General features: G+C 39.9%; 1 protein-coding gene across 1 annotated transcript in view; it reads right to left on the bottom strand.

The window, feature by feature from the left end:
• Window positions 1–27,848, bottom strand: part of LOC121296237 (unconventional myosin-XV-like) — a 97,728-nt gene that overhangs the window by 19,703 nt on the left and 50,177 nt on the right. The window contains exons 31-55 of the mRNA XM_041221581.1: window positions 25,555–25,627; window positions 24,846–25,034; window positions 23,913–24,019; window positions 22,962–23,047; window positions 21,836–21,917; window positions 19,758–19,787; window positions 19,530–19,622; window positions 18,859–18,962; window positions 17,844–18,047; window positions 14,172–14,250; window positions 11,067–11,261; window positions 10,321–10,486; window positions 9,767–9,838; window positions 9,029–9,287; window positions 7,380–7,481; window positions 6,454–6,513; window positions 6,050–6,125; window positions 5,428–5,546; window positions 4,817–4,935; window positions 3,829–3,967; window positions 3,235–3,346; window positions 2,192–2,340; window positions 1,632–1,750; window positions 1,166–1,229; window positions 87–159 (exon numbers count right to left, since the gene is read on the bottom strand). Of these exons, the coding sequence (XP_041077515.1) occupies window positions 87–159; window positions 1,166–1,229; window positions 1,632–1,750; window positions 2,192–2,340; window positions 3,235–3,346; window positions 3,829–3,967; window positions 4,817–4,935; window positions 5,428–5,546; window positions 6,050–6,125; window positions 6,454–6,513; window positions 7,380–7,481; window positions 9,029–9,287; window positions 9,767–9,838; window positions 10,321–10,486; window positions 11,067–11,261; window positions 14,172–14,250; window positions 17,844–18,047; window positions 18,859–18,962; window positions 19,530–19,622; window positions 19,758–19,787; window positions 21,836–21,917; window positions 22,962–23,047; window positions 23,913–24,019; window positions 24,846–25,034; window positions 25,555–25,627 (2,871 nt within the window). The remainder of the gene's footprint in view (window positions 1–86; window positions 160–1,165; window positions 1,230–1,631; window positions 1,751–2,191; window positions 2,341–3,234; window positions 3,347–3,828; window positions 3,968–4,816; window positions 4,936–5,427; window positions 5,547–6,049; window positions 6,126–6,453; window positions 6,514–7,379; window positions 7,482–9,028; window positions 9,288–9,766; window positions 9,839–10,320; window positions 10,487–11,066; window positions 11,262–14,171; window positions 14,251–17,843; window positions 18,048–18,858; window positions 18,963–19,529; window positions 19,623–19,757; window positions 19,788–21,835; window positions 21,918–22,961; window positions 23,048–23,912; window positions 24,020–24,845; window positions 25,035–25,554; window positions 25,628–27,848) is intronic.

Here is a 27,848-nt window from a genome sequence, read left to right as displayed (position 1 = left end):
CTTATTTCTTTTCCAGAGCCCTTCAATGGAACTGCCATTTATTCTCTCTGTTTATTAGGATGTAATGTATTGACGTTGGTACTCACTCATGAAGTTTTGAGCAGCAAGCTCATTGAGTTCACTGTCGGAGTAGAAGATGAGGGATTCCTGAACTGGGACCTGTGGTAGAGAACAGGGCGTCAGCAGAGAGAGAGGGAGGAGGTGGGTGGAATGGCATGGGGTGAATCATGTAGATATTGTACCATTTAACAAATATTAATTAAAATAGCAGTGTAATTCATATTTTGGAATAAGTGATTGTGACTGGATGGCCCAGTAATGGCATCCCCAGACCAGACCTGGAAGCTGACTAAGAAACACACAGGTACTTGCAGGTGAAAAACGCTGGTACGCCTTTTTTTATTAAAACAAAAATAAACAAAAAAGGCTGACAAAAACATTGCTCACAAAGCAAAAATAAAAGTTCAAACAAAACAAAATCAGGAACACCGACACCAAATAAACAAGGACCGTGCTTGTGCTTCCAGCACACGTAACAATTCTTTTTTACTTTGTTTCGTTTTTCTGGCTCTCACTTACCTCCTCTCTGTACACCCCCACGACCAGCAAAAGCTGTAGGGTTTTTATACATGTGACCATCCCCAAATTAACACTAAATTATTCAATTCAGAGATGGTCACATTCCACACGGGTTTAGTGGATGGGGTTTTAACTCCACCCATGCTGCCAAATCACACACATTTCACCCGTTCTAACTAAACACAAAACAATACACTTAAATCATAACAATAAATTGTGTTTTTGTTTAAAATCCAACACCTGTTTAAAAAAACAAACAATACACCCTTTCCGTTAAATAATAATACAATAAACACAACACATTTATTTACAAGCAGAGCTTTGCCCCGCCCTTTCTAATTATATGCAAAGCTTTTCTTCTTCAAGAGAAAACATAATGATCAGCCCTTCTAAGAAATACATCAATGAGCCTGTCCACAGACATAGAGGGAGAGGACTAGGGTACAACACTGGGTGGGGTTAGAGGACAGGGTGTGGGCTTGGGGTCAACACACAGGGGCAGGCACTGGAAAGAAACAGGAGTTGGAAAGAATGACCAAATAAATCATAAAATGGACTGTATGAATCATATCTCTATTACTGATACCTTGGTGTGCTGGACCATCTCCATTGAGCTTCGTCCCTCCGCAGTCATACCCTTCCACCCCAGCCTGCAATGAGGGGGGGTTATGGTTATGGTTAGGGTTAGGGTTAATGAGAAAGGGACAACAGGTGTTACATTTGTTTGATTGGAATAAAACAGCCATGTTCACCCAGTCATTTGTATTGTTTAGAGTGAGATCATTTATCTTTATCTTCTCTAGTCAAATTAAAAATACCACCACCTAACACCATCCATTCAGGTGTGTTATCCCCCAGTTGTGCCCTCCCATTGAAATCCTACCCTGTCCTTCTTCAAAAGGAGAGGACACTACCTACACTTGCAATCACTTGTCATGTATTTGAATGCCTTCTGGATAACTTATATACAGTAAATTCATGAACACTCAATAGGTATTTTTAAAGGGGAGATGATCCACCCGTTTGAAGCGTGTCCTGGAGTAGCGACTCACTTGGTAGCAGCCTCTCTGAAGTACTTCATGGCGAACTCTGTCATGACGTACTGGCTGACCTCGCCTGACCCCAGCAGAGACGGCTCAGTGCACCCCGAGACCTTGCTGCCCATCGTAAACTGAAACAATAACAACCCCAGTGAGAGATCCCAGCCTTGTCAAAGATTCCTGTGTTACACCATGACAAGAACAGAGACATCTGGTGAAATCCATAGACCATTGTCTGGTTTCCAGTAATGCTGCAGGATTCTAGTTAAACTAGTTACCACTCATCTAATGTAATTTGCCTTAATATGCAATCCTCCCCGGGTTTGTTATAGAATACATTTCCAAATTATAGCCCAACAATACTTACTCAGGTAGTCCATGATCAGTGCTAATTAGGGTTTGTGAAACCAGCCATGAGTAAAGATCTGTCTAGTCTAGATTGTTTGACTTCAGCCCAGGTCAGCATTAATCAAAGGATGATTCCATCTAACGCACCCAGGCTGCTGTTGGTTTGGGTCTCTCCCATTTCTCCCCCTTTTGGAGGGTGCTGTAGGTACCCCTGCCTTACTCACTTCTTTTTTAGGAGGCATTGTCCACACACTCTTCCTACGCTCCTCTCTGCGGTCTAGGTGAGCGCTATAGTAATCTGGGGGCGCTGTGGGCTGGGTGTATTCGGCTGGAAACAGGCCTGACCGTCCACCGATTGACCCGAACTGCCAGCCTGCAAACAACACATTACACATTACACTACATTTCACATTACATTTCACATTACATTACATTACACATTCTAAAACGGGCTGATTAATACGGGACCGTTGATTCTAGACATGTTTATATAGCTGAAAGCAATCTCTTATATAGTAACAGACACCCTACACGTGACATATAAACTTATTATAAAGCTCGCTGATAATTTCAAAATGCTAAATTAAAATTATAAGGTCAAATTATAAGCAACTAAGACAAGCAGTTTCTTATAGTTTTACTAAGGTTTCACTTCTTTGTATTGCTCTATACAGTATGTTAAAATATAGCTATGCATTGTAGTAGTGTGCAAATATATCAGGATTTGTCATTTATATCCTTCATATACCAACCTGCATGAAACCCTGAACACCTGGGTGTGAGAATTTACATTTTCAATCAGTAATCAGTCATATACAAACAATAGGCGATTGTGTGAAAATGTTAGACCACTTTGTACTTTAATTAGGCATCTTAAACAACTTCTAAAAAGTCGAATGCATTTTGCCATTTGTGACTAGGTGCTCCTTTTCTCTTATTATTTAATTAATTGCATATATGACCTATTAAATTCAACAATTAAATTAGATAATCACTAAATTGCCTATTTTTACCATTTTCCAAGATTTTCAGTTGCAGTGATTTGATTTCATATGCACAACAAATCAAAACAAAGGCAATGGGGTGTTCTAATAAATTTGCATACTACTATATCAATTTGTATTTCCATAACATTTACTTAAACGTCATCAAATCAGTTTAAAAAAACTCCAAAGCAGGCCAGTTGGACCGGTAAATGCCCAGGCAATGTGAATATGTGGCATTGCTGCCTCTGCTGGTTTGTTCTTGGGAAGGTGAGGAGTCTCACCTGGGTGCAGCCCCTGCATGTGCAGCAGCTTGATGATGTCACCCTTGCGGAATGTCAGCAGGCTCTTGTCATCGGTGATGAAGCTCTTCAGGGCGATCATGTGATTGGAGTCCTGGAGGAGGCGGAGTCAATATGAACAACCGTTGCAGGCCAACAATATTTTTTTATATATACTAATTTTAGAATAAAAGTCTTTCAGAAAAAGTAAATTCTGATCTTTGGATTGCGTAGCATAGTCATTTTTATCATTGAGCAACCTTGCCAAGCCTGGATGACCAAGCCTGACATTACCTGGTGGCGACTCAGACAGATTGCAGCTCTTGTGGCCTCCTGTATTAAAGTTGTTCTCATTTTTTCATGGATATACTATATACTTACAATAGTTTACCATGGTTTGCTGTGTTTTAATATGATTTGTCATACCTCTCTGGACTTTACAATGCTTACATATGCTTTACTGTGCTTCCACTATGCTTTATTTCTATGCTTTATGCTGTTAATATAGTACACTTTTGTATAGGGTCTCCTAGTTGTTGCTGTCCCTCAATCCAGGCAGTGAGGAAAGTAGGCTGGACTGGGAGAAGGGGGTAGCACCTTGCAGAGCTCTCCCAGGAACAGGCTGATCATTCTCTTGATTTGTTCGGCTCGGGTGGAGTACAGCACCAGCTGGTCGTGCTTCAGGGTGAACTCCAGGATGTGCTTATCTCGTTTCACTGACAGCAGATCTGCGTAGCTGAGAAAGGGACAGAGAGGATAATTCATTAGTTTAGGAAGGGGCTGGTCAATTTTGAGGGTGCATTCCAGGGTGCAGGCTTCCTGTTAAGCTGAGAGAGGAGGCAATGCCAACAGCGGAGGTAATCACCAAAGCTGTATTTTTTTTGCCATGAAATATACCCATTGCCATGTAATATGCAGTTTCCCGATGCAAATTCCCGTTTCTGAAAGAATAGTGTAAATATAATTACATATTTTTTATCAGTTAAAAATTAAATATAGCAAACATTTGCCTTATTGACGCATTACCTGTTACACTGCATTTAGTTTGCTTTCAGTAAATGATTGAACACACTGCATAGAGCTACATAATTTCTTTAAAATGTCCTCAACGAAAAAGAAACAAACTGCATCAAAGATCGGAAATATGTGTGCTAAAGATTGCTCTGTCCAGTATAAGAAGGGGGCATTTCATGTGTGTTGTTATTTTTACATGTATTTATGTTTTTAGTTTGTTTGATAATTCCCTTATAGTATGTCTTTAACAGGTTGACAAAGCAAGAAATATTTTTTTAAGTTAGCATTTACTGTTTTTCAAGGAAAGCATTTAAATATTTAGGAACATTTGTTGTACAATAACTCTAGAGAAACTGACCAATTCTGAAAGTAGCAATGCTATTTTTTTTTTTGTTTTATTACATGTTACATTTAAATCGTGAAATATCTCCAAATGCCTATTTTTAGACTGTGAAATGCCGTAAGCATCTAGGTTTTCTTCGACACTCATAACATAAATCTTACGTAAGTCCTAAAAACCCATCGAGTCAGGATGCAAAGAGCAGTCTGGTGTCAAGTGACGGCTTCTCACCTGTAGCTACGCAGGATCTTCAGGTGTTTGGGGTTGATGCCGGATGCCTTCACTACCCTCAAAAGCCGGATCCCACGATGGGACACCCCCAAAATCTGGCTCTCACATCCATTGCCTCCCTAAATTCAACATAGATAGTGAGGAGATGTCTGCGTGTAGAAATCTCTTGGATGTCAGTACAGCCTCCAGTCCCCTCTAATTAGAATTAAAGTCACAACTATAATCTGTCTATAACATAATATGCACAGTTGACCTTATAGCACTTTGGAGGTGCATGAAGACTGCGAAGCAAGAAGACACTCTATCATAAGAGACAGGGTCAACTGTACATATTAACTTATTACAAATCATGTTTTGATTTTAAAAAAGAACACACTACATTGCAAATGACGTTATCCGTGACTTTAGAATTTAGTCAGTTGGAAGTCTGCATGGGACACCACTCAAATAAGATTTACTGGAATTTCTGAAAATGTGGCTTTTTGATTGTTTGAGAGCAGCTCAATGATAAACATGAATGTATCTTTCTATGAATTTACTTTGTCAATCTGTCTATCTTGGACTGTATTTGACCAGTTGAATTCTGAATGTGAATGCTGATCAGGTCTTACAGAGACAGGAAAGAGACGTGAGAAGTAGTTGGCCCAGTTGTCTCTGGCGGCCAACACGATTCTCTTCTTCATGGTGTTGTCCTGAACAGAGCTGATGCTGGTCCCCACATGGAAATCAGCTGAAAAACAAGGGACAGCTTTGTAATGAGTAACCATTGCCACTTACAGCTGGGTAATTAGAGACGACATTCTTGAACAAATCCGTACTTTTCCAAGGAAACAGTCAAATAACAACTTTTATCAAAATGAAGAGGACCATGGATAAGCCTTGTTTTACACTCTAGCAATTTGTTCAGGCCTGTTGCCACCTTCACCTTGTGAAAATAAGTGTTACTTTATTTACACCAAATGTGATGCAAATTGCACATTGAAGAATAGATCCATTTTACTAAATATTTTCTCATTCAGCAATGCAGAGATAACACTGTTCTGAAGAGTCGTGATGAAATAGTAGTCTAGCAGTTTTGATGCCAGCTAATCTATTGGGATGGGTCAACAGAGTCAGTTGTGATGTTCATACAGGTTTTTACTAGACTGGTTACTGGTGTTAAAGGCTGGGCTTCGAATCTATAAGAAAGCATCACTTCTGCTCTGGTCCCCAATCACATTTCAGCTTGATTACCCAGCAGGTCCCTCATCTTGCGGCGTTCCTCTTGAGTGATGCGAATACAGGAGTCAGAGTAGGTGTCCCTCATGATCTGCAGAGACAGACCAGAGAGAGGGACATGAGAATCAGTAAAGTCATTCAGCTAAACACACAGAGTACCGCCAGTCTCAGGCTGGGATAGTCTGATAACACCCTGTATGAAATGGTGTTACATTGCCTACTGCTATAGCTGTGAAAATCATTTCAAATTTCTAATAAACCACTCAACAATAATTCAACTGCTCTCTCCTTGCTAGTTTCTTGCTGGTTTTATACTGTACTGGAAATCTCAATTTATACATATCTCTTACAGAAACACAGTACAAAACTTAACTTAACTAAATAGCCCCCTTGTAACTGCTGTTAACCTGCCCTCTTACCTGCTCACACAGGTGGTTCAGAATGTAGGGCTGATTAAACTTCTCCCTCGGGTAGAACACCTGCATCCAGAAACACAATTACATTCTTAGTGAAAAGTAGCTTGACCAATTCTCAAATCTACAGCCCCCACATCCTTCAAAATAGGAACTAGGGTCTACAATGCAGTGTTGGTATCGCTACGACTCATTGTCTTAAAGCTAAAAACTAAAATCCAACCCCACTTTCTTGTCAGTTAGACTAGACTATAATAACTGAACGCGAGTTGAAAGAGATGCATTATGAAAGCGCAGATTCTGATCTCTAAATAGCTTGTGCTAAATTATGTTTACACCCAACGTATTCATAGCTGAGCATGCACTTCTCTAGCTATATGTACAAATGTCATTGTGATACATGGACAGCATCCATACATGCAGTAATCTGACCTATTGAAGGCTCTTAGCAAGTTTCATCACAATTGGAAAAGGGGTTCTTTAAAATGTACCGGTGACAGAGAGACAACCTACACACCTCACATTATGATACACAAGTGATTCCCTAGATAGAGTATATGTTAAAATCTAATCATGACATACAGACAGACAGTCGGGTGGATGGAAAGACAACTTCCATATACAGTACAATACCCTGATATTATGATGCACTAGAACTTTTGTTAATATGCTATTCAACTATATTCCTGGAACAATGACTATATATATTTTGATACTGTACATGACAACCTACATGCAAAAAACACGCATATCTTTTCATACCAATACCAAACACCAGGGGAGACTTGGGATTGATACAACAAAGTTGACTCAGACTAGGTTTCCTAGTCTCTTAGAGCCAGGTTTCAAGCTACTGTTCCTGAAAAAGTGGCTTTGTGTTCCCTCAGCTTTTGTGTGTCTAACCAGAGCACCAATGAACACAGTGAGCACACCTCTTTGCGAAGGAACAGTTTTGAATGCATGTCAACGTAGGAGAAGTAGACGCTGGCCGAGAACTTGTAGAGCTGAGTCTTTATATTGTTATCAGCAGCCTTCTTTGGCACAGCGCCTGCAGAGGGACACAAAGACAGCCATTTCAGTCTTTATCTTCTTCCATTCGTCTCCTTGTATCAGGGTCCAAGCGTCATTCAAGCAAATAATCAAACTTTTAAGCAACTAGTCAGACTTTACTTAGGTTTTAATGTACAGAAGTTAATCTGTCTAATGGTAGAGGACAGTCTTTTTATGAACAGCAGTTTCAGTAGGTTAATGGTCCTGCCGTCTGGTGCAAGATGGTCTTAAAACATAAAACACAAGGTAATTTCACAGTCAAAGAGCAACACGCAGCTGTGTGGTCCAGTGGTTAAAGAAAAAGGCTTCTAACTAGGAAGTCCCTGGTTCAAATCCCGGCTCAACCACTGACTCATTGTGTGACGCTGACCAAGTCACTTAACTTCCTTGTGTCTTTCAGGTGAGATGTTATTATAACTGACTGCAGTGGATGCATAACTCACACACCTAAGTCTCCTTGGATAAAGGCATCTGCTAAATAAACAAATAATAATAATTTAAGGTTTTGTTTCAAAGAAATCTACACTCAATGTTCCAGTGAAAATGTGCCCATTATTATTCTGTCAGTTTACTTTTGTACAAACCAGATAGGAATATTTGTGCAGAACGAGCATTTATAACCCATGCCCTGATGAAATATACAAATAAGTTGAAATACCTCTGATTACTTTAATGACATCCCTGAAATGTATTCTGTAATATATGAAAGCGGCATCTCTCTGTTGCAGGTTACTGTGCCACAGACTGATAGAAAGCTGATGCTGCTGTGGGCTAGTCTGAAGACTGTAGGTTTACACACCCAGTACAACTTCCCTAAAGGAGGCTGTAATCATTAAAGAACTGCTCCATATCCGGTATCCCATCAATTTGTCACGCACTTTTCATCACCAACAATCAGGCAACAATTCATCATGGACAATAACTCACCGATTAAGGCCACAAAATATCATAAAAGCTGTGCTAAAAACAAATAGAGCTACAATAAATCATAAATAACAGATACAGTACGTATTCACTTACAAATTACATAAATAAAACCCATAATGTATTAACTTTTACTAGTTCATGACCACCCAACTAACAAACAAACAAAAAAACATAACAAAAATAACAAGTTTGCTTTTCAAACCTTTATTTTAACACTAGAAGCACCGAAATTTTGAACTACCTACAAGCGCCACACCGGTCATTTTCACCGGTCGTTTTAAACAGCTGTGATATGATAATGTACCCTCCGTGATGAATTGGTCCTGGTGATGAATTGGTCTCCTGGTGATGAATTGTACCTGGTGATGAACTGCTGGTGCTGAATTGTTGGTGATAAATTGTTTGTAATGAATTATTGGTGACAAATTGTCATAGACCCCCCATACCCCTACACAGCTCTGTGTGGTGTCCAGTGCATTAGATCTGTTCACAAGACACCCATTCTCTCAACAAAAAAGCATATGACTGTCCTTCCCAAAGGTAATTCTGACATATTAATACAAATACAAAGTAATTAATACAAAACTGTTATCTGAGAAAGAGCAGCGAACTTACTGGGTGCGAATGTTGTTGGTGGGGCTGGGGGCGGAGCCTGTGGAGGGGGTGGAGTTATCAAAAGAGGAGGTGGGTTTGCTGTGGTAGGGGAAGGGCTGAAGAGATCAGCCAATGATTGCTGCTTCTGTTGCATGCTGCTGGAGATGGACCGTGGCCCCCTGGTGGAAGGGTTGGAGACAGGGGGAGGAGGAGGAGGGGGTGGAGCCACCTCTTGTTTAGGCAGGGCTTTGACCTTCTTTTGTAGAGGAGGGGGAGGGGTCTTCTTGACAGGAGGTGGGAGTAAAGAACTCTGTACCATGAAAACATGAACATTTATATAATAAGCAACAGTTCCCTGAAAAAAACGCTGTTTCAGAAAATTGCTTTTGTGACACAAAAATAGATAACAAGGTAACAATCTTATAAACATGCATGAGCAATAACACTCATTTACCCAGGGTGAAATGGGATCAGAGTAGGTCACTCAACAGCCATTTCTGTTATTTTGTATTAAAACTCAGGCCAATACTCCCCACTACTTTGCCAGATGAAAGTCAATATTTTATTTAATGAAAAAACAGTTTCAAGTATTAAACATGCTTACTGAATACCACACAAACCTAGAATCAGCTTCCTTTTTTTAAATAGTGATTGTATAATGGTTCTGCCAGTGACACTCATTACTTCTACCTGTTCCCCCTTGCTACAGTTCTGTGACATTGCGCTCACCTCAGGGGGTGGATCTTGGCTCTTCATTCTCAGAATGGCCAGGGCCTCTTCCTTGGGGTCGTTCTTCTTCACAAACGACTTGGTAGGAGCCCTGCAGGAAAACACATGATTGCAACGAAACATACAATGTGAAACATAGTGTAGTATTCTAGCAACATCATGAAGACGTGACTCATAGTATTCTGTATAAGAAATAGGCTCTGCTTCCAACAAAAAAATACCACTAATTAGTACTCACAAACTTAACTTTAAGAAGGCATCTCCGTGTTAGAATGTAGTGCATTAAACCAGTGCGCCATCTAGCATCCTAAATACTTCAAATCTAATATTAAAGCTTTGTCAATTAACTGATGTTGTCCCTGATTTGTTTTAATGTTGGTACAGTTCCAAATATAGCTACCAGTCACCTATCTTTGATAAGATCTGTAAGATCTGCAGACGGCATTGTGAGTACAGTCTACAAACTCATTTTACTGTTGAAGTTGAAATGAGTTAATTCTGTAGCTGTAGAGCAAAATCTCTTAATGTTGCATCCACATTGATATACAGATATAGCCATGCTGTCTGCTTCACCTGACAGGCACAAAGGGTTTGAGGTCTGGGTCGGGCCGGCTCTGGTACTGTTTGATGATATCTCGAATCTCTCGACTGGGCTCGGGTTTGGACTCGGCGCTGGGGGAGGGAGGTATTTCTGGGGACTTCTTCCATTTTTTATCTTTTTGCTCCTCAGACTGATCTTCTGTGGGTGAGAGGAATAATAGGCTTTAAACAATAACCAATTTCAAGCAGTCATTTTTCTGCAAACGTATGTATTATTCTATCATTATTATATAAAGCAAATACAGATAATGTTCTTATGTCTACTATTTAACCATGTATCTGTCCTTGTTTTGCTTTGTCTGAATGTGCACATTTAAAAAACATTCCCACTGTAAATGTATACAGCTGAAGCCAAAGGTTTTGCACCACCCTCTAGAATTAACTAATTTTGCTTCATAAAGTTGAAAGACACCTGCTGAATAAGGTTACGTTGACATATTGAATTACATACTGCTTTGTAGTTTTCCATATACTTAAAAAATGGACCAAAATTGAAAACTCTGACACTTCAAAATCTAACATGAAATACTGTGCTACTATTATGGCTTCAGGTTGACTTTTACAATATAATTTTGTAGTTTCTTTGATTACTTGATGTTAAATAATATAAATATCTAAATTATGGTCATACGGTTTTTTATTGTTTTTTTTCCCCTCAATCCTAAAATTCTAGTGATTCAAAACATACAGTCTCCCCAGTAATAGTCTCCAATTCCTACCCCTGACGGGTTGTCCAGCTGCCAGAGTGGCATCATCGGGCACTTTGGCTGGGCTTTCAGTCCTCTCTTCCTCTGGGGGCTTCCTGGCTTTCTCATTCACAGGGGGCTCCCTCTCCTCCCTACTAGGAGGGGCCGGCTTGGGCAGCTGGATCTTTTTAGGGAGGGTCACCTCCTTCACATGGCTCTCTTGGGTCCCTGACAATTGAACACATACAGCAGGGGTAGAAAATCCCCAAACTCTTAACATGCCCGGTCGGGCATGTAGCTCTAAATTTTACATGCCTAACATAAAATTTTACATGTGTAAAACTGAAAAACACTTTGCTGCTGCTGGTGGCATGAGTGCCTTTAAGTAAGATGACACTGGCTGCAACTCTATTGCCGTTTTAATTATACACAAATAAGCTTACTTGATTTGAAAAACGTCATGAACGATACAAGCAGCTTCTTACACTACTTGGTTTGATTAAATGAGTAGTACACAACAAAATATGAAAGCTGAACATTAATTTCAACAAAGAACAACAACAACTTTTTAATGAAAAAAAAATGTAGCCTACTTCAATAGGACCATTTTACTATATTATATTAACCAAAAACAAATAATAACGATCTGGTTCTCCCTTGTCTTTTTCAACGAATATAATTTAATTAATAGAGAATAAAAACAGACTAAGATAACAATTGCCTAGCCTAAATGTAATTAATCATTTTTATAATCTATCAGCAGCTTCTGTTGCATACACATCGCTGATAAAAGTGCAGACCGTGGGTCAATCCAATGTGTGTTGGGGTGCATAACGTTAGGTTATTACCATAACCCTGGTTCCCTGAAAAGAGAATGACAACCATTACCGAATGGGAACAGCCTCTCTGACTGTCAATTCCTGAGCATATATATATATATATAAAAAAAAAAAAAAAAAAAAGCTGTACTATCAGGGCTCTGCTGTGAGGGGGAAGTCCCTCCCACCTCCTGTTGAAGAGGGACATCCTCACAGTAGCACAACGCCATTTTCTTTCGAAAACAGAGGTCAGCTGGGGGACATGACCTCAAAGGGTAATGGTTGTCATTCTCTTTCAGGGAACCAGGGTTATGGTAATAACCTAACATTCCCTTTCAATTCGAATCACAACCATTACCGAATGGGAAAGCTGTATCAAAGCTGTCGTGGCTCCAAATTACCAGCAGAACAGCCCCACGGCGATAGCAACATGGCCCACATGATGCCTAAGGGCATCTACCACCCCAGAGAGGGTCTTGTTCGGTTTGTAGCATCAAGGAGGTAAAAACACATTAATGTCTGACTACCTGTGCATGTACCAGCATTGCATAACTCATCTACGGAGGCACCATGAAAGATAACACATGAAGTTGCCTGGCCCCTGGTAGAATGGGCCATAATGTCCCCCGGTAACGGGGAGTCCGTCTGTTCATACGCCAAGCGTATCACATCTGTCACCCAGTGCGCTAGACATTGCTTCAATAGGACACGACCTCTTGAGCGGAACCCGTAGCAGACAAACAGCTGGTTGGACCAAGACGCCAGTCTATCCAAATAACAGCGCAGAACTGTGTCTGAACCGGGCATAGCGTGTGTTGTCTACAGTCCTCCTCTGACTCATGCGGGGGAGGTCTGAAAGTTTCCAAAACCATTGATTGGTTAATATGGAATGAGGATACCACCTTTGGCAAAAAGGATGGATTTCTTCTTAACGTTACCTGCAAGTCACTTCCAGTGAAAGCCATACGTGTCATCGATGGACAGCGCATGAAGCTCACTTACTCGTCTGTCAGACGTAATGGCTACTAAAAATGCCACTGCTGACACCACGGGCTCAAATGGGGGACCCATAAGGTCCCGCAGTACCAGTTCTAGATCCCACTTGGGGACCATACTTTTCATGGGAGGACAAAGCCTCTGAGACCCTTTAAGAAATTGCACTGCCAGGAAATGTGCCCCATGGGACACTGAGTCAATCTTGTCATGGCACACTGATATTGCTGCCAGGTATATCTTCAAAGTGGATGCTGATTTGTCTGCGTCAAACAAGTGTTGTAAGAAGGCTAATATCGTCTCAATCGGGAAAGTCACAAGATCATGACCTTCGGCAAGGCGCCAGTCTTGGAAAACTTTCCATTTATATGAGTACTGGGCTCTAGTGCTTGGCACCCTAGCAGACTGTAGTGTCTCTACTACTGCATCTGGCAAACCTCGTCTAACCCAGAGTTGGAGCTGGGCTGGGTTCGGGTGCCACAATAGCCCCTCCGCTTGGCTCAGGAGGTCCTTGTGCAGCGGGAGCTGCCACGTCTGATCCGTCAACATGTCGGAGAGGAGAGCAAACCAGGGGTGTCTCAGCCATCTAGGTGCAACCAGCAAAACCTGTGCTCTCTCCACCCTGATCCTCTCTAATGTCAGGGCTAAAACCCAACAAGCCAGCCAAATGCAATCAACTGTCAGTGAAGTGAGAGAGAAAATGACGATGTGCTACAGTGAGGACGTCCCCCTTCAACAGGAGGTGGGAGGGACTTCCTCACAGCAGGGCCATGATAGGGCAGCTTTTTTATATATGCTCAGTCATTGACGGTCAGAGAGGCTCTTCCCATTCGGTAATGGTAGTCAATCAAATTGAAAGGGAACAAAGAGAATAAAATGTCTTGTGATCAGTGGGAAGTGTCAAGTAGTTGTGCAGTGCTTTTCTTTTGTTCAGTTCAGTGCTTGTGATACATCAGGTAACACAATGTCACATATTAAGGATGGAAAAATAACATATATTCTTAAAGTTTTACAGTGTAAGATCATTTTTATGAAAGTACGATTATTTCTAAATAATTTTCAAGGTCCAATACGATATTTCCAAATTTCAGATCTGGCAACGCTGGCTAGAAGGGAAAGGTAAAAAAAGAGAAAGTGATGTGGGAGCAAATATGGAAGTTTAAATCTGTAAAAGTAATCGCTTGCTTTTGCAGTTGCCCAACTCGGGCATGTAGGGCAATTTAATTTTTGAACGCTGCACAGATTGGTTTTTTTTGTTGTTGTTTTTTGGCAGTGAATGTTTGGATTTTTTCAACAATAGATTAGAAAATGGTAAGCACACCCTTACCAAATTTTTGGAAAAACTCCATCTTTTTCCTGAACGTCTCCAGTTGCTCAGAATCCTGATTCTCCTCTTCAGCATACACCTGAAAACAACCCATCAGAAGAGAGTTAGTGTTTCCTCACATAACAATTTCAATAGACAGAGAGATATTATGGGCTCGATTTTCGAAAGGGGTTTCATTTTCAGTGAAAATGGCAAAATCCGCAGAAGTTTTCTACCTGTTAATCCGATAAAATATCTGCCTATTTTCTAATGTGATCCTCCTTTTCATCTGCCGGTGGATCACATTTCATGTAGAATTTTCTGCAGTTCTAAATAAATAATAATAATGTCAATGAGCATTGAAGCGGTTTTATCAGCCAAAATAATACTTCCAGTTCGTGTCAGCAAATGCTATATATACACACAAGCGAAAATGCAAAGCCATTACGCTAAGTATATATATATAATATATATATATATATATATAAATATATATAATATATATATATATATATATATATATATATATATATATATATATATATATATATATATATATATATATATATCATCATGTTTTGTGTACATCAAAAAAAAGCCTGTGTCCTATATTAAACGGGGAAAGCACGAAATTTAAAAAATTGGTTATCAGACAAGATAACAAAGGAAAGCAAATTCCATGTTAGACAGGGAATAATACACATGGATTACGCACATGATCCACTTCTGGATACCTGCTTTGACATGTTGCACTAAAACCTGATGTCAATATTGTGACACAGAAAGAATGAATCATGGTTATAAATCTCCCTCCCGACCTGTGAGGGCGCTGTGTAAAGAGAACAGAGAGCACCGGACTGGATGGTCTGACAATTCATTCCAAGGGAAAGGTGGAAGTCGGCCATCTAGACAGGAGGTGGAGCTACAATACACCAAGTCATTGCCCCAGAAAGGAAGCGATGTGGCAACCGTGGATTGGAGGAGAAACAGTTGCACTCGCTAACCAAGGAGGCATGACTGACGGTACAAAAGGGGACGTGGCTAGGTGATCTGTTCCTTTTGTTATGGTTAAGGTCAAACCAAAAAAGGAGAACTGTTTGTTTGTCATGTCTAATTATATTTGTTTGTTCTTGTTAGATGGCTAACACGATCCGGAGCTGTTGCACCAAACCCGGACAACACTTCACCACTGTGCACGAATAAACTGTATTTCACAACTAGCACTTTAGCACTCACTCTGGATATGTGATTGTCTGTGTGTCTTTGCGTGTGTTCTATTGTGTTTATACTTTCGAACTGTGTTTATTCTTTTGGGACTGTAACTGTCACAAAGACAGCTGTAGTGGGTGATGTCACACCAGAACCAGGAACCAACACAGAAACAACAGAGAGGTGAAGTTTGGTGAAGCTCAGTGATTGTTTTCGCTCAGCATTTAATAATGAAACAGACGGAAAATAAAAGGTTGAAAGAGGAACAAAACACAGGACACAACATGAGGCCAAAATAAACAGACAAACAAAATGGATTAACACTACACAGACAGACAAACGAGTGGATGAACAGACATACACGGTGAGTTTAAATCACTTATTTACTTTCGTTCTTACTTTCTCCTTCTCCACACCCATTCTCCACTCACCGAACACACAATCCCAAGTGAGTGAAAACATGCTGCTTTTATGCAACTGTACTGAGACTCGATTGCAAATCAATCATTCAATTGGTGTCTTGGTACAACTGCATGTGAATTAATAAAGTGCAATTCCCTGTGCTCGCTTATTACATTTTACCTGCACGTGAAGTACTGTGCAATCCTCGTGCCTAAATACAATATACATTTTAAACCACTCGTGTTACACAGACCCATTTATATTCCGAGTACCAATGACTATGCACCAACATTAACACACTACATGTAACATACAACACCCGAAATACACACAGGGGCGGGGCAACATTGCCACAGTAACTCATTGTTTGGAACCTGAACTTTGTTGTGTCTGTCTTCTGTTTCGTAATCACATCACCTCTACACCTGTGCACGGCAAACCACTTTGTCACAGTGTCTCTGTGGAAGGGTGGTGGGTAATTCACTGACACAGGAGACAGACAGGTGAATCTGGCAACACCGCACAGGTGCCCAGTTTTATTTCAGGGTGCTGTTTTTTCTTTAGTCCCGCAGATGGCGCTGTGGGTCCGTGGTCTGATTTACCAACGATGGTAAACAGAACCACGGGCATACCAAGCGATGGTATACAATGCCGGCGCCCTTACAGGTGCTTCGAAACAATAATTCAAAACAGAAGGCACAAAGAAACAGGGAAAATAAAACAGTAACAAAAACTACAAAGAAAAGGTGCTGCACTTTGCAGCGATATCCCGGTCGCCGCTGCCCGTGTGACCCGGATCACCGTCCTACACTGCCGGCTCACTAGCCTGCTCTGGTATACTAATCAGGGGTCTGCCCAAGGGTTCCCCGCCCTCAATGTCTCGCTCTGAACCTCCGTTTCTTTCTCTCACACTGGTTCTCGGTCGTTGACCAGCGCTTCCGCACTCTCGGCGCGTTTAACAGGGCAGATCTGAGGAAACAACAGAGCGTTAATTTATAGGGCTAACAATCTCCCAAGACGCGCCTCTCAGCCATTCAGAGAGGGGGAAAGTCCACACACCCACTTTCCCACCTCCCCGTGTCACTGCCATGACTCACAGGCGGTTGTTGGACGACTGCCGCCCTCTTCCTGCAGCCCGTGAACACGCCAGCAGAGTCAGCACAGATCTCTCCCTGTTACAGTCTCATTTCAGTCTTTATCAGGGTCCAAGTGTCATTTGAGCTTAAGCAACTAGTCAGACTTTCTAGCATAGGATCTACATTGAATGCCAGGGAGACCTGACTTGCTGTCAGTGTTTTTTACTGTCGTATTGACTATGCTGAAGCAGGTGGAAAGCTAACTGGTGGGAGTTTACATTATCTACCACCCTCGTCTTTAGAAAATAGACACAGATTCTTAGATCATTACATACTCCACCAAAAGAAATGGCCAGAATAACTAATGAACCAAACTAGCGGATAGAGTCATGCCATGAAAATACTGAAAACGGTTGCCGAAAAAACGGTTGAAACAATGCAATCCTTTGATTCCTTTGAAAATAACCCCCTATAGCTTATATAAATACACATTCTAGTTTGTGCTCTGTATAGAAAGAAACACCTAATGCATACTGTATATTAGTGCTTTTGGTTTTTCCATGTTTGTATATTAAATAAATATTCAAATATTCTTTCAATCTAAAATTAGCTGGAAATAAAGTAAAATACATTGTAAAAAAAAAATCCCTCAGGAGTGAAATAAACCTGATGCCCAATCATTACCTAATAGAGAAACACTAGAGCACAATGTGTTATTTATTTCAGACGTCATTCATGCATTGGTTTCCTTTGCATGATATCTTTTTTGACTCTCATTTATAAATACTGTTATATAAACAAATACAAACATGGGCAGTTTTGTTGGAATAATCCAAGTACTAGCTTGTTCAAATAAATGCAGATACTCAACTCTCTTTAGGAAACAATAGCTGGCCATTACTGACTGGGCCCTCGACTGTGCCATCAACAGGACAGGCTCTCTTGAGCAGAGGAAGGGAAAGAAGCATACCCAAGGTCCTGGGGCTCTGTGGACGATGGGTCTCACCTCGGGTTCTGTGGTTCTGTGGACGATGGGTCTCGCCTCGGGTTCAGGGGCTCGGTGGATGATGGGTATCACCTCCGGTTGCTGGCTAATTTGAGCTTTGAGTTTGGGGGCAACTGGAGGAGTGGGTCTTGTACTGGTCTCCTGTTGCTGCTTCAGCTGCTGCTGCTGAGAAAGTGACATGGCCTGGAGAGTCATCTGCTGGGCCTAAAGAGACAAAAAGAGACAGAGACAGAGAGAGAGATAGACAGATGAGTCACACATACTCACTGACTTACTAAACATGCCTGCTTCCAATATCAAACAAACTGTTCTCCAATTGTCTTTTACGAGACACGTGACTCCACAAAGCAGGAAATTATGTAGGTACAGCATGGAGCAAATTCAACACATCCATATATATATATATATATATATATATATATATATATACACACATATATATATATATATATATACACATATATATATATATATATATATATATATATATATATATATATATATATATATGTCAGCAGTATATATCTAGCTGGTTATTATATGTATAATATGGAAAGACCGTCTTGATTAGTTCAACGACATAATACATTTATATAGCAAGGACATTATACATATTTAACCATACATAGTATACGTAAGACACTTTACGATATATATATAATATATTATATATATATATATATATATATATATATACATATATCAGCAGTCAGTCAAGTTGCTGTTTGTGTATTCTGGAAGTGATGTTTTTATTTGTCTCTTCCTGGCAGACAATCACGTTCCTGTTTGTGTATTCGGTCAGTCATGCCTTTTGTTAGAGATTTTAACACACGCATCACTATACTCGAATTTAAGACGTAGGCCATTTTTGAGAAGAAAAAATTGGTTTAAAAAGTGTGTCTTAAATTCAAAGGAATACGGTAGTCCGTCCAAAGGTTGTTGTTAATAGGGAAAAGGTATTATGAGAGGGAAGTGATGAACAGGCAGTGGCCTGTTCCCCGTGGCCCACACTCACCATGATGAGGGCCTGCTGGTTGATGAAGGCCTGCTGCTGTGCTGCCACCTGCCGGGGGTCGGGGACGTGGAGAGAGGGAGCAGGGTCTGCAGGCATCATCATGGCTGAGACACAGGGAGAGAGGAGTTACAGCAGTCCTGGGTTGATTGAGTACCCCTTGATTACATTAATCAATAATTTTTAGAATATATACTTTATAAGAAGTCTTTTTTTTTTAAAAAAAATCAGTTTCTTCAAGGCATTTGTCATTGGATTTAAGTTTCTTTTGGTATTTCTAAACAACTAAAACTGAGACTGTTACACATTTATATACATTTTATTATTTTCAGTAGTGTTTAACCCCAACACAATACAAATATCCTTCAATATATAGCGGTAGATATTAGTAGAAATTAGTTCTGGTTCACATTCTTATTTGCCTAGGATAAAGTGCGAAAATCTCCTGGTGCCATTAAGAGGAATAAGAATAGTTTACAGCACATACAAGATGGATGTGAACAGATAAATTACCCTGTGATAAGAAAGCGAACCAAAACTCAACATTGAAGACATCGAGAAAGACTTCTAGTGAAACATTCGTCAGAACTGTCCTTTGAGTCTAGAGTTGTGTAAATAATAAGTGGAACAACGACAAAAAGAGGACCTGCACAACAAGAAGAGAAGACATTTACGTGGCATGTGCTGCATCATGGGCATGTTTGGCATCATTCCACCCATCATTGGCATCGTGGGATAGCTGGGCATCTGGGCTGCTGCCTGCACACCTACAGAATCACGAGGAAATTACAAGAAGGGGATAAAGTGAGGGCTTGGAGACAATGTAGCCTGGAAACTTCTCTACACCTGAATTATTTTAAAACATTAAAACAATTATTATATTTTATATATTCAATACATACCCATAGGATAGCCTTGCATCATCTGAGCTCCTTGAAAAAAACACAATAGATATTAATAATTAGCCATTGCTCACACAGAAATCAAGACATAACCCACGCCACAAAGTATACAAAGCTGGTGTATGTGGAAAATTATCAGATACCTTGACAAAGGTATCTGCAGACAAACTAAGCAACATATTATGACAGTAAATGTATACGATTTGAAATGCATGATTTCCGGTCTACCATGGTGTGACAGAAAGACAATGATCTTGGTGGTCAATCTCCCCTCCCGACCTGTGAGGGCGCTATGTACCCTGGATTACTCGGCCTGACACTTCATTTCGTGGGTTAAAAGGAAGTCGGTCATTTAGAAAAGGGGCAGTTCAGTCGACCCGGAAGAGAAATGATGTGGCAGCAACGGATTGGAGGAGCAGCTGCAATCTTTTACCAAGGGGTCATAAGTGACGGTATAAGTAGGGGTCGAAATGATGTAATCTGTTCCTCGTTTTGGTTACACTGGTATTGTCTAAATTGTTGCTTGTTATTATTAGACAGCCAACACGTTCTGGAGCTGTCGCCAAGAGGCCAGAACAAACCCGAAACAGCACTGCACTCGTATCGCCGTAAACTGCATTTGTACCACAATCACAAATTCAGGCACTAACAGACTTGTGTATGCGTTTTGTGTTTAATGTGGGGATACAATAAACAGGACTATTATTTCAGGACCAACATGGGGATTATAAAGTAAGTAATGCACACTGCTGTATTACTTACCAGCTTTACTGTTTATTGTTTGTTTTGCCGTCAGGCACTGGGCAGAAACCAAATAAAACAAACTTTTGCCCCTGGATTATAACTGTCTGTCTGTTCTTTGATCACCTGCACCTGCACACTATTAACCACTTTGCCACACATGGATAGTCAGGTTTCATATTATGTTTTACCATACCTTTCTGGCTTTTAAAATGTTTGTTTTTGCCATGTTCTCACTATGCTGTATGGCAGTTTTCCATGCTTTTACGATGGTGGACTATTATAAGGGATGGGCTCATCAGTTAATGGCTAACTATATATTATTTCTATTGCTTTAAAAACATTTAAAACATAACTATTGTTTAAGGACTGTGACAGAAATACAAGGAGTTCTGGTTGTAAATCTCCCTCTCAACCTGTGAGGGTGCTAAATAGCGAAAGGAAAAGTATCTAGATGGGCTGGCCTGACAGTTTGTTTCCGAGGTCGGGAAGTCGGTCAGCCTGGATGGAAGTGAGACTCTGTATATTGGAACGTATTGACCCGGAAGGTAAACGAGGTAGCAGCTGCAAGCTATAGATGCAGCTGGAATCGTTTACATAGGGATCATGCAGGGGTAGCATAAAAGGGGCCAGAGAAACGTTAATCTTTTCCTTTGCATGGGTTGTGTGCATAAACCTGGAAGGACTGAGAGTTGCAGTAGGAACTGCCTAAGAATATTCATGAGTGTTTGTTTGTTTTGAGTGTTAGTAATTGTCTTGTTTATTGAATCACCAGATGGCTAAACACGTTCTGGAGCTGTCGCTTTTGGGCCAGCACAAGTCAGAACTGCACTGCACGAACTGTCACCAAATAGCCTGTTATCACCCACCACGAGTACTAATACACACACCCTGGACTGGTGACCGTGTTTTAGCATTGTGGGGCGGAGAACAATTATTGTTTGGCACCTTAAACCCGTTTGTTTGGCTCCACACATTACACATTGTTGTGTATTGCCGGAGCGTTTTTCTTTTTGGTCATCAGACCCGGATTATAATTAAAACCCGGTTTCCTACCGGATTACAATTGTTTGTGATTTCTTCTGCACTGCATCACCTCTACACCTGTTCACAATCACTGGCCAAATTGCTACAAGGACCTAATGCAAAAACACTGTCAAGTTTAATGGGATTCCTGTGAATTCTTCCTTACAAGTAGGAATGGTAAACAGACTGTCATAGCTTAAAATAACCAGTCTACTTTTTATTTGAGGTATTTTCATAAACAAAAATTACAAAAGTGTCAGTGTGTGGTCTACCATGCTAACCACCCAGAAGCAATGTGTGTTTTTGAGTACCTGTGAATGGAAACATCCCTGGTTGATTGGGGCCTACTCCACCCCCACCCTTCATTCTCCTGCTCAGCATGACAGCCCTCTCCTGAAGAACAGAAAATACCACAGCACTTTCAGCAAGACATTGACAAACACATTTCAACATACAGCTAGGGCCAAAGGCTTTGCATCACCCTCTAGAACCGACCAATTTTGTTCATAAAGTTGAATGAAACCTGCTGAATAATGTTACGTTGACATACTGAATTACATACCGCTTTGTAGTTTTCTATATACTTATGAAAATCTGACAAAAATTGAAAAATGTGACTGTAACAGGGCAAGCAGCTCTGTTCAGTTATTTTTAGAATAGGGACTCCCCCTTTCCCCCTGTGTTATTTTGTATTTGTTTACTATATGCACCGCACCTGCAGTGATCTGTATTTTCAGTTCCTCACTCTGGCTTGACATCACCGCTCAGCCGTTGCCTGTCACAGTGACATTTCGACATCTAACATGAAATACTGTACTACTGTTATGGTTTCCAGTAAACTTTTGCGGTACCATTTTGTAGTTTCTTTAATTAGATGATGTTAAATTAAATATCTAAATTATGTTCACAAAGTTGTTTTTTTTTTGTTTTGTTTTGTTTTGTTTTTTTTAAAGTATGTCTCAATCCTAAAATTCTAGGTGATGCAAAGCCAGAACTGTACACTCATTTGAAAGAAAAATGGAAAACTGATTAAATATCATAGAAAATGTACACATGAATTAAAGAAAAAACATAACACAGCAAACATGTCATTGTCATTTTCAAAATAATAATTTGTACTAAGTAAAAAAATTAAATTAAAAAAAAGCTTCAGTTTTTGATGTATAAATGCTTTCAGATTAAATGTGTTGAGCTTGGGTAGACACTCTGGCTCCCATTCAAATCGGTCAGTGGTTAGCAAACAGTAAGTGGGAGTGTCCAGGGGCAGACAGAGAGACTTTGGGACATTTAAAAATTCAATATGAGCCCTGTACATATACAAATGTTGAGCCAGTGTGTGATTTTGTTTTCAACCTTGTAAATTTCAACTCTCGCGGTCCCTAAAAATGAGATGTGCATCTCCAAGAGAATTCAAAGTGAAAGGTGAGGTGTACTCACATCCTCTCCATGGTCCAGCACAGGGTCAAAAAGGTCATCCACATAGGAGTCGAGTCCAGCCTGTGGGTGACGCTGTGGGATGAAGCCTGTAGAGGAAGAAGAGGGGGGTTTGTGAAACACTGCAGAGTGAAATCGGGTTGGGTACACTTTATTATAAGTCACACATAAGTAACTACATCTTATAAATTAATGAGGAGTGGAGCGTCCATTTACATTTGTACCCAACAATGGACTCGTTTTTTGCTGTGGGGGCACATTTAAATACTCATTCTGCTGTGCCTGGTACTAAACAGCCTACCTGATGTCTGTGGTACAAATATTTAAATATACCATCTGGAAAATGTGCTGCGAGAAGAAGATCTTCAGGTTTTTTCTACTGCTACAGACTGGAACCTATTACCCGCATGACTTAGATCTGACATCTCTTGTTGTAATTTAAAAAAAAAAAAAAAAAACTGTTGTTCCAGTACTTAAACAGGCCATGTGTATGTGCTGTGTAAACTGAATGTGTACTTTGTGTACTACTGTCTTGTCATTATGTGTTTTTATTCTTTTTATTTTTGAAACCTGTAACTTGCTACTGTACTAGGACTCCTCTGAACGAGCTACCTGAAGCTCATACGGCCTTCCTAAATAAAGAATTCTTATAATAGCCCCTGCAGAAACCATTAATGTATTCAATTTTTAAAAAATGATTAAGAAAATATGTTGTCTTACATTAAATATCACACAAGGGAATGTTAATGAAGTCTGTCATGCAGTACATTCAAATGGTTAAATGTCTACAAACCCCTCAGTTTCCTTTGAAAATGTACAGCGAAGTAAAGGGGTGGGGCAAAAAACACTGCATTTTACCAAACCAAGTCGAACGGTTTCCCAATATGACAACATCATATTTCTGTTGAAGATCAGACCTATTTGAACACTAACACTACGTGTGATGATTCTGACCTTCATACTCAGAGGAGAAGTATGTTTGTGAATCCCAGGCAGCTGTGTCTGCAGAGTTCAGGACAGGAGGGAGGAGGGGAGCCTGGACACTAGGGGCAGCAGGGATACTGTCCTCCAAGATGGATTTTTGTTAATTTATTCAAAAACAACAAGAAAAAAAACATACAAATAGATAACCAGAACATAAGTTCTTAATCACCTCTTTATCACCATTTGAAATGAAACATTTTATGCTGTGTTTCATTACAAGTGAAGAGTTGCAGCTAACAATAATGACGCATAACATACAGTACTTGCATAACAGTAAAAGCTCACTCACAAAATTGAACAGCTACTACAGTATTTGCAAACCCACAATAAACATTTTAACTGTACGTACAGTACTTGCATCACGGCCCACAGTTTTCTTTCCCGTTGCTAACCACAGTAACAGGAAAGAAGATCACTGATTGGCTACAGAGGATGACAAGGCATACCAATCCCCCACTAGCAAAAGACAATTTGAGAGTGATGTTTCCCTGTTTCAGTTTATTTTTCAGCATTATTTTGTAAAAAAATTACATATAAACATAGAAACATTGTAGTCACATTAAAAGTTGTGACAGCTATAAAAGTTGCGTGTTAAAAGTTGCAGTTTCTGCAACAAATTTATGACCCGCGATTTTCTTACAGCCTTAATCACGATCCATATAATGGACAACTTTGAATGATGCAATGAGATGTTATAAGGTTGAACTTCCTCAGCTCATCCACTAGACTACAAAATCTTTCAGTCCCTCAGTTCTAACCACTACGCCACAATACCCCCCACCATTCTTTCAACATTAACCACTAGACCACACCACCACTCCCCAAGTCCCTCAGCTCTAACCACCAGGTCACACTGCCACTCAGGCCCTCAGTGGTTTTGTTGCTGGTCTGTGTGATACCTACATATCACTATCAGGATGCCCATTTGTCACAGGGTTGAAGATATAGTCTGAGTGAGAGGCTGGGTACTGGTGACTGTCTGCTTCAGTCTCCCCAATGAGGTCCATCACAAAGTCACAGCCAGCCAGGTCCTTCCAGTCCTCCCCAGTGAACATGGACACTGACCAGCCTTTCTGCACCTCCGTCAGTCCCCTGAGAGGATCGCAAAAGCACAAGATTATCTTTTTATAAATTATCTCTCACGCAGAATCTGACCCTGTTCCACAAATCCTACTTGTTGGACAATTCTGCTCTCATTACAGATCTTACATGTCTAGCTTTGACTCAAGCTATAGCAAATTCTGTCACATTTTCAAATGTTCATTCTTACTGTACTCGGGAAATGAAAGCTTGGTTTATAATCTTACTCTGAAGTAGTCTGCTTAAGGCTTAAGTAAGTGGCTGCAAAACATGTAAGTCAAAAGGGGCAGCTTAGGTTGATTAATACCAGTAAAAGTACATGACTTCAGAGCTTGTTCATTCTAGTATTGTGCCAGAAAACATTTTTTTAAATGAAAATGCATGTAACTCTTTCAAAACTGCACATGAGATCTGCATATCAAATGGAAGTGCTCCACAGGTTAGGTTCACAGAATTACTTTATTAACGCTACAGTGCATTGGCTATATGTTATGCTGAATTATTAAAGGGTCTGCCAATGTTTTGTATTTACCTGAAATTAAGGATCGATGCTGCAAACTGTTCCCCTGTCGTCCAGGAGTTGACTTCGACTGTGACTTTCTCTTCTAAATAAAGATGAACAGTTACAAGCATTACAGCAAACCACCATCACTGCTCAAAGAACTAACAAAAACTTACTCTACACTTATCATTAAAAGGTATATTGGGCCTCATTTACGAATGAGCACTAAATTAGGAGTTAACACGTAAAGCAGTGATCCTAACGTGTGCGATAAATCTAAATTTAGTGCCCTATTTACTAACAGAGAATGCATTAACTACGTGAGGGCCGGCCCTCCTAAATGTCCCCTTGCCCCACCCCGATCCACTTTCCTAAACGGATTAAAAAAAAATCATACTAAGATTTTTTTATATGTCTAAGAGAGTGAAGTTGGGTATACAAATGTGTATATTATCTTCCATTTCATTTTCTAATTTCATCCCCATGCATTTTTACATTTTCTATTTAACTCATATGCTTGAATATAGATACAGTACTAGCAAAGCACGTCACATTATTATATATTATATATATATATATATATATATATATATATATATATATATATATATATATATATATATATATGCCCCACTCAGTTTAAGCTCACATCCAGTTTAAGAAGCCATTAAAATGAAGAGCAAGTGTGTGAGAGAGAGGGAAGTACAGTAATCAGTTAACAAAAATTAACTGAGAGATTATAAAAAGGTTACTGATTTAGTTTAAAGTATCAAAGTTTGACTGCCAAGGATATAGATTTATTTTTTTTTTTTTGCCATCCATTCATTTTATGTAGTTATTATTTGCGTACATTATTAGTTTTATTTAGTTCTAAGTCTCCTTACCGTAGTTCTGCTGCATCACAGTGGACTGGTTTCTTGTTTGACAAAACAAAGAACTTGTGCCTCACACTACTACTAGTAGCACTGATAATAAAAGTCCAATGGAGGAAAGTAACATAAAATCTGCCATTGCTTCTTGTTCTTCTAGTGCACTGGGTCACAACTCAGGTCATGGAGAGCCGGTGTTCTTCCTGGTTTTTGTTCTAACCATACCCTAAATTAGTTAATTGGACCAATTAAGCTTCTAATAAGGTCCAATAAAGTACTTCAGGGTGCAGTTGGAATAAAAACCTGCAGGGACACCGGCCCTCCAGGATCAAGTTGTGCACCACTGTTCTAGTCAACAGCTGACAATCTTAATAGAGATAGTCCTGGCCAGCCTGTTTTAAAATCTTATCCACGCCGAGGTATGACTGGTCAGCGAGAGAGAAGCTTTAACACAAGTTGGTTTAAAATGCATCACTGGCTTGAGTATTCCGTAACAAATGATACCTGCTTTTGTTTTCCTTGTCGCATTGGAGAGAGAGTACGTTTTCTTGTAGTCAATGAACTGCCCCTTCGTGGGGATAGTGATAAAATAGATGAGGTGGACCGTTTTACAACTGGGCTTTTCATAAAGCAATTTGAATACACTCTACATAAAAATCCCAAATTAGCAGAGATAGTAAGGAATATAACACAAAATGCAAAGTATACATCAAAAGATATATAAAATGAAGTGATAGAGACATAAAGTAAAATGGATATAAATCAAATTAAAGAGAAATATATGCATTCTGATTCTAGTGGGTACTGTTTCAAAAGCGATGGGACAGTGCAATGTAGAAAATCTGTCCATCATACTAAAATTTGTTACTGATTCAATACCTGAGGAGCATCTGATTGGCTTCCTTGAATTGTATCAATTGGATGCAGAACACATTACAACTCAAATACTTCAACACCTCTCTGAAGTAGGTTTTAATGCTGACAACATCATCAGCCAGTGCTACGATGGTGCATCAGTGATGAGTGGGGTTAATGGAGGTGTGCAGGCTTTGCTGCAAAGAAAACTAGGAAGGGACATACTGTACATACATTATTACAACCATCAGCTGCACTTAGTAGTAGTGCATGCAATTCAAAGGGAACCATGTGCAAAGAGATGTTTTTGATCTTTATAGTTCTCATTGGCACTACATTACTCAAAAGTACAATGGCCCTTCACTAAAGAAATTGCTAGAAATTCGCTGGACAAGCCATTTCGAAGCGGCCAAATGTTTTGTTGATAATCAGGATCTTATTCATGATATACTGTCAGAAGTCTCAGAGGATAATATTGCTTCCATAGACTCATGTACAGAAGCATCCAGACCTTTTTCTCAGCTGAAGAGATAGAGCTTCTTTGTTCTTGGAAAGTTCCTAGTCCATATTCTTGATATTTTAAAGCCAGCCAATGCTACT

This window comes from Polyodon spathula, chromosome 21, assembly GCF_017654505.1.
Source record: "Polyodon spathula isolate WHYD16114869_AA chromosome 21, ASM1765450v1, whole genome shotgun sequence".
Taxonomy (NCBI): domain Eukaryota; kingdom Metazoa; phylum Chordata; class Actinopteri; order Acipenseriformes; family Polyodontidae; genus Polyodon; species Polyodon spathula.
Note: the sequence above shows the minus strand (reverse complement) of the source record. Positions and strands in the feature narration are given on the sequence as shown.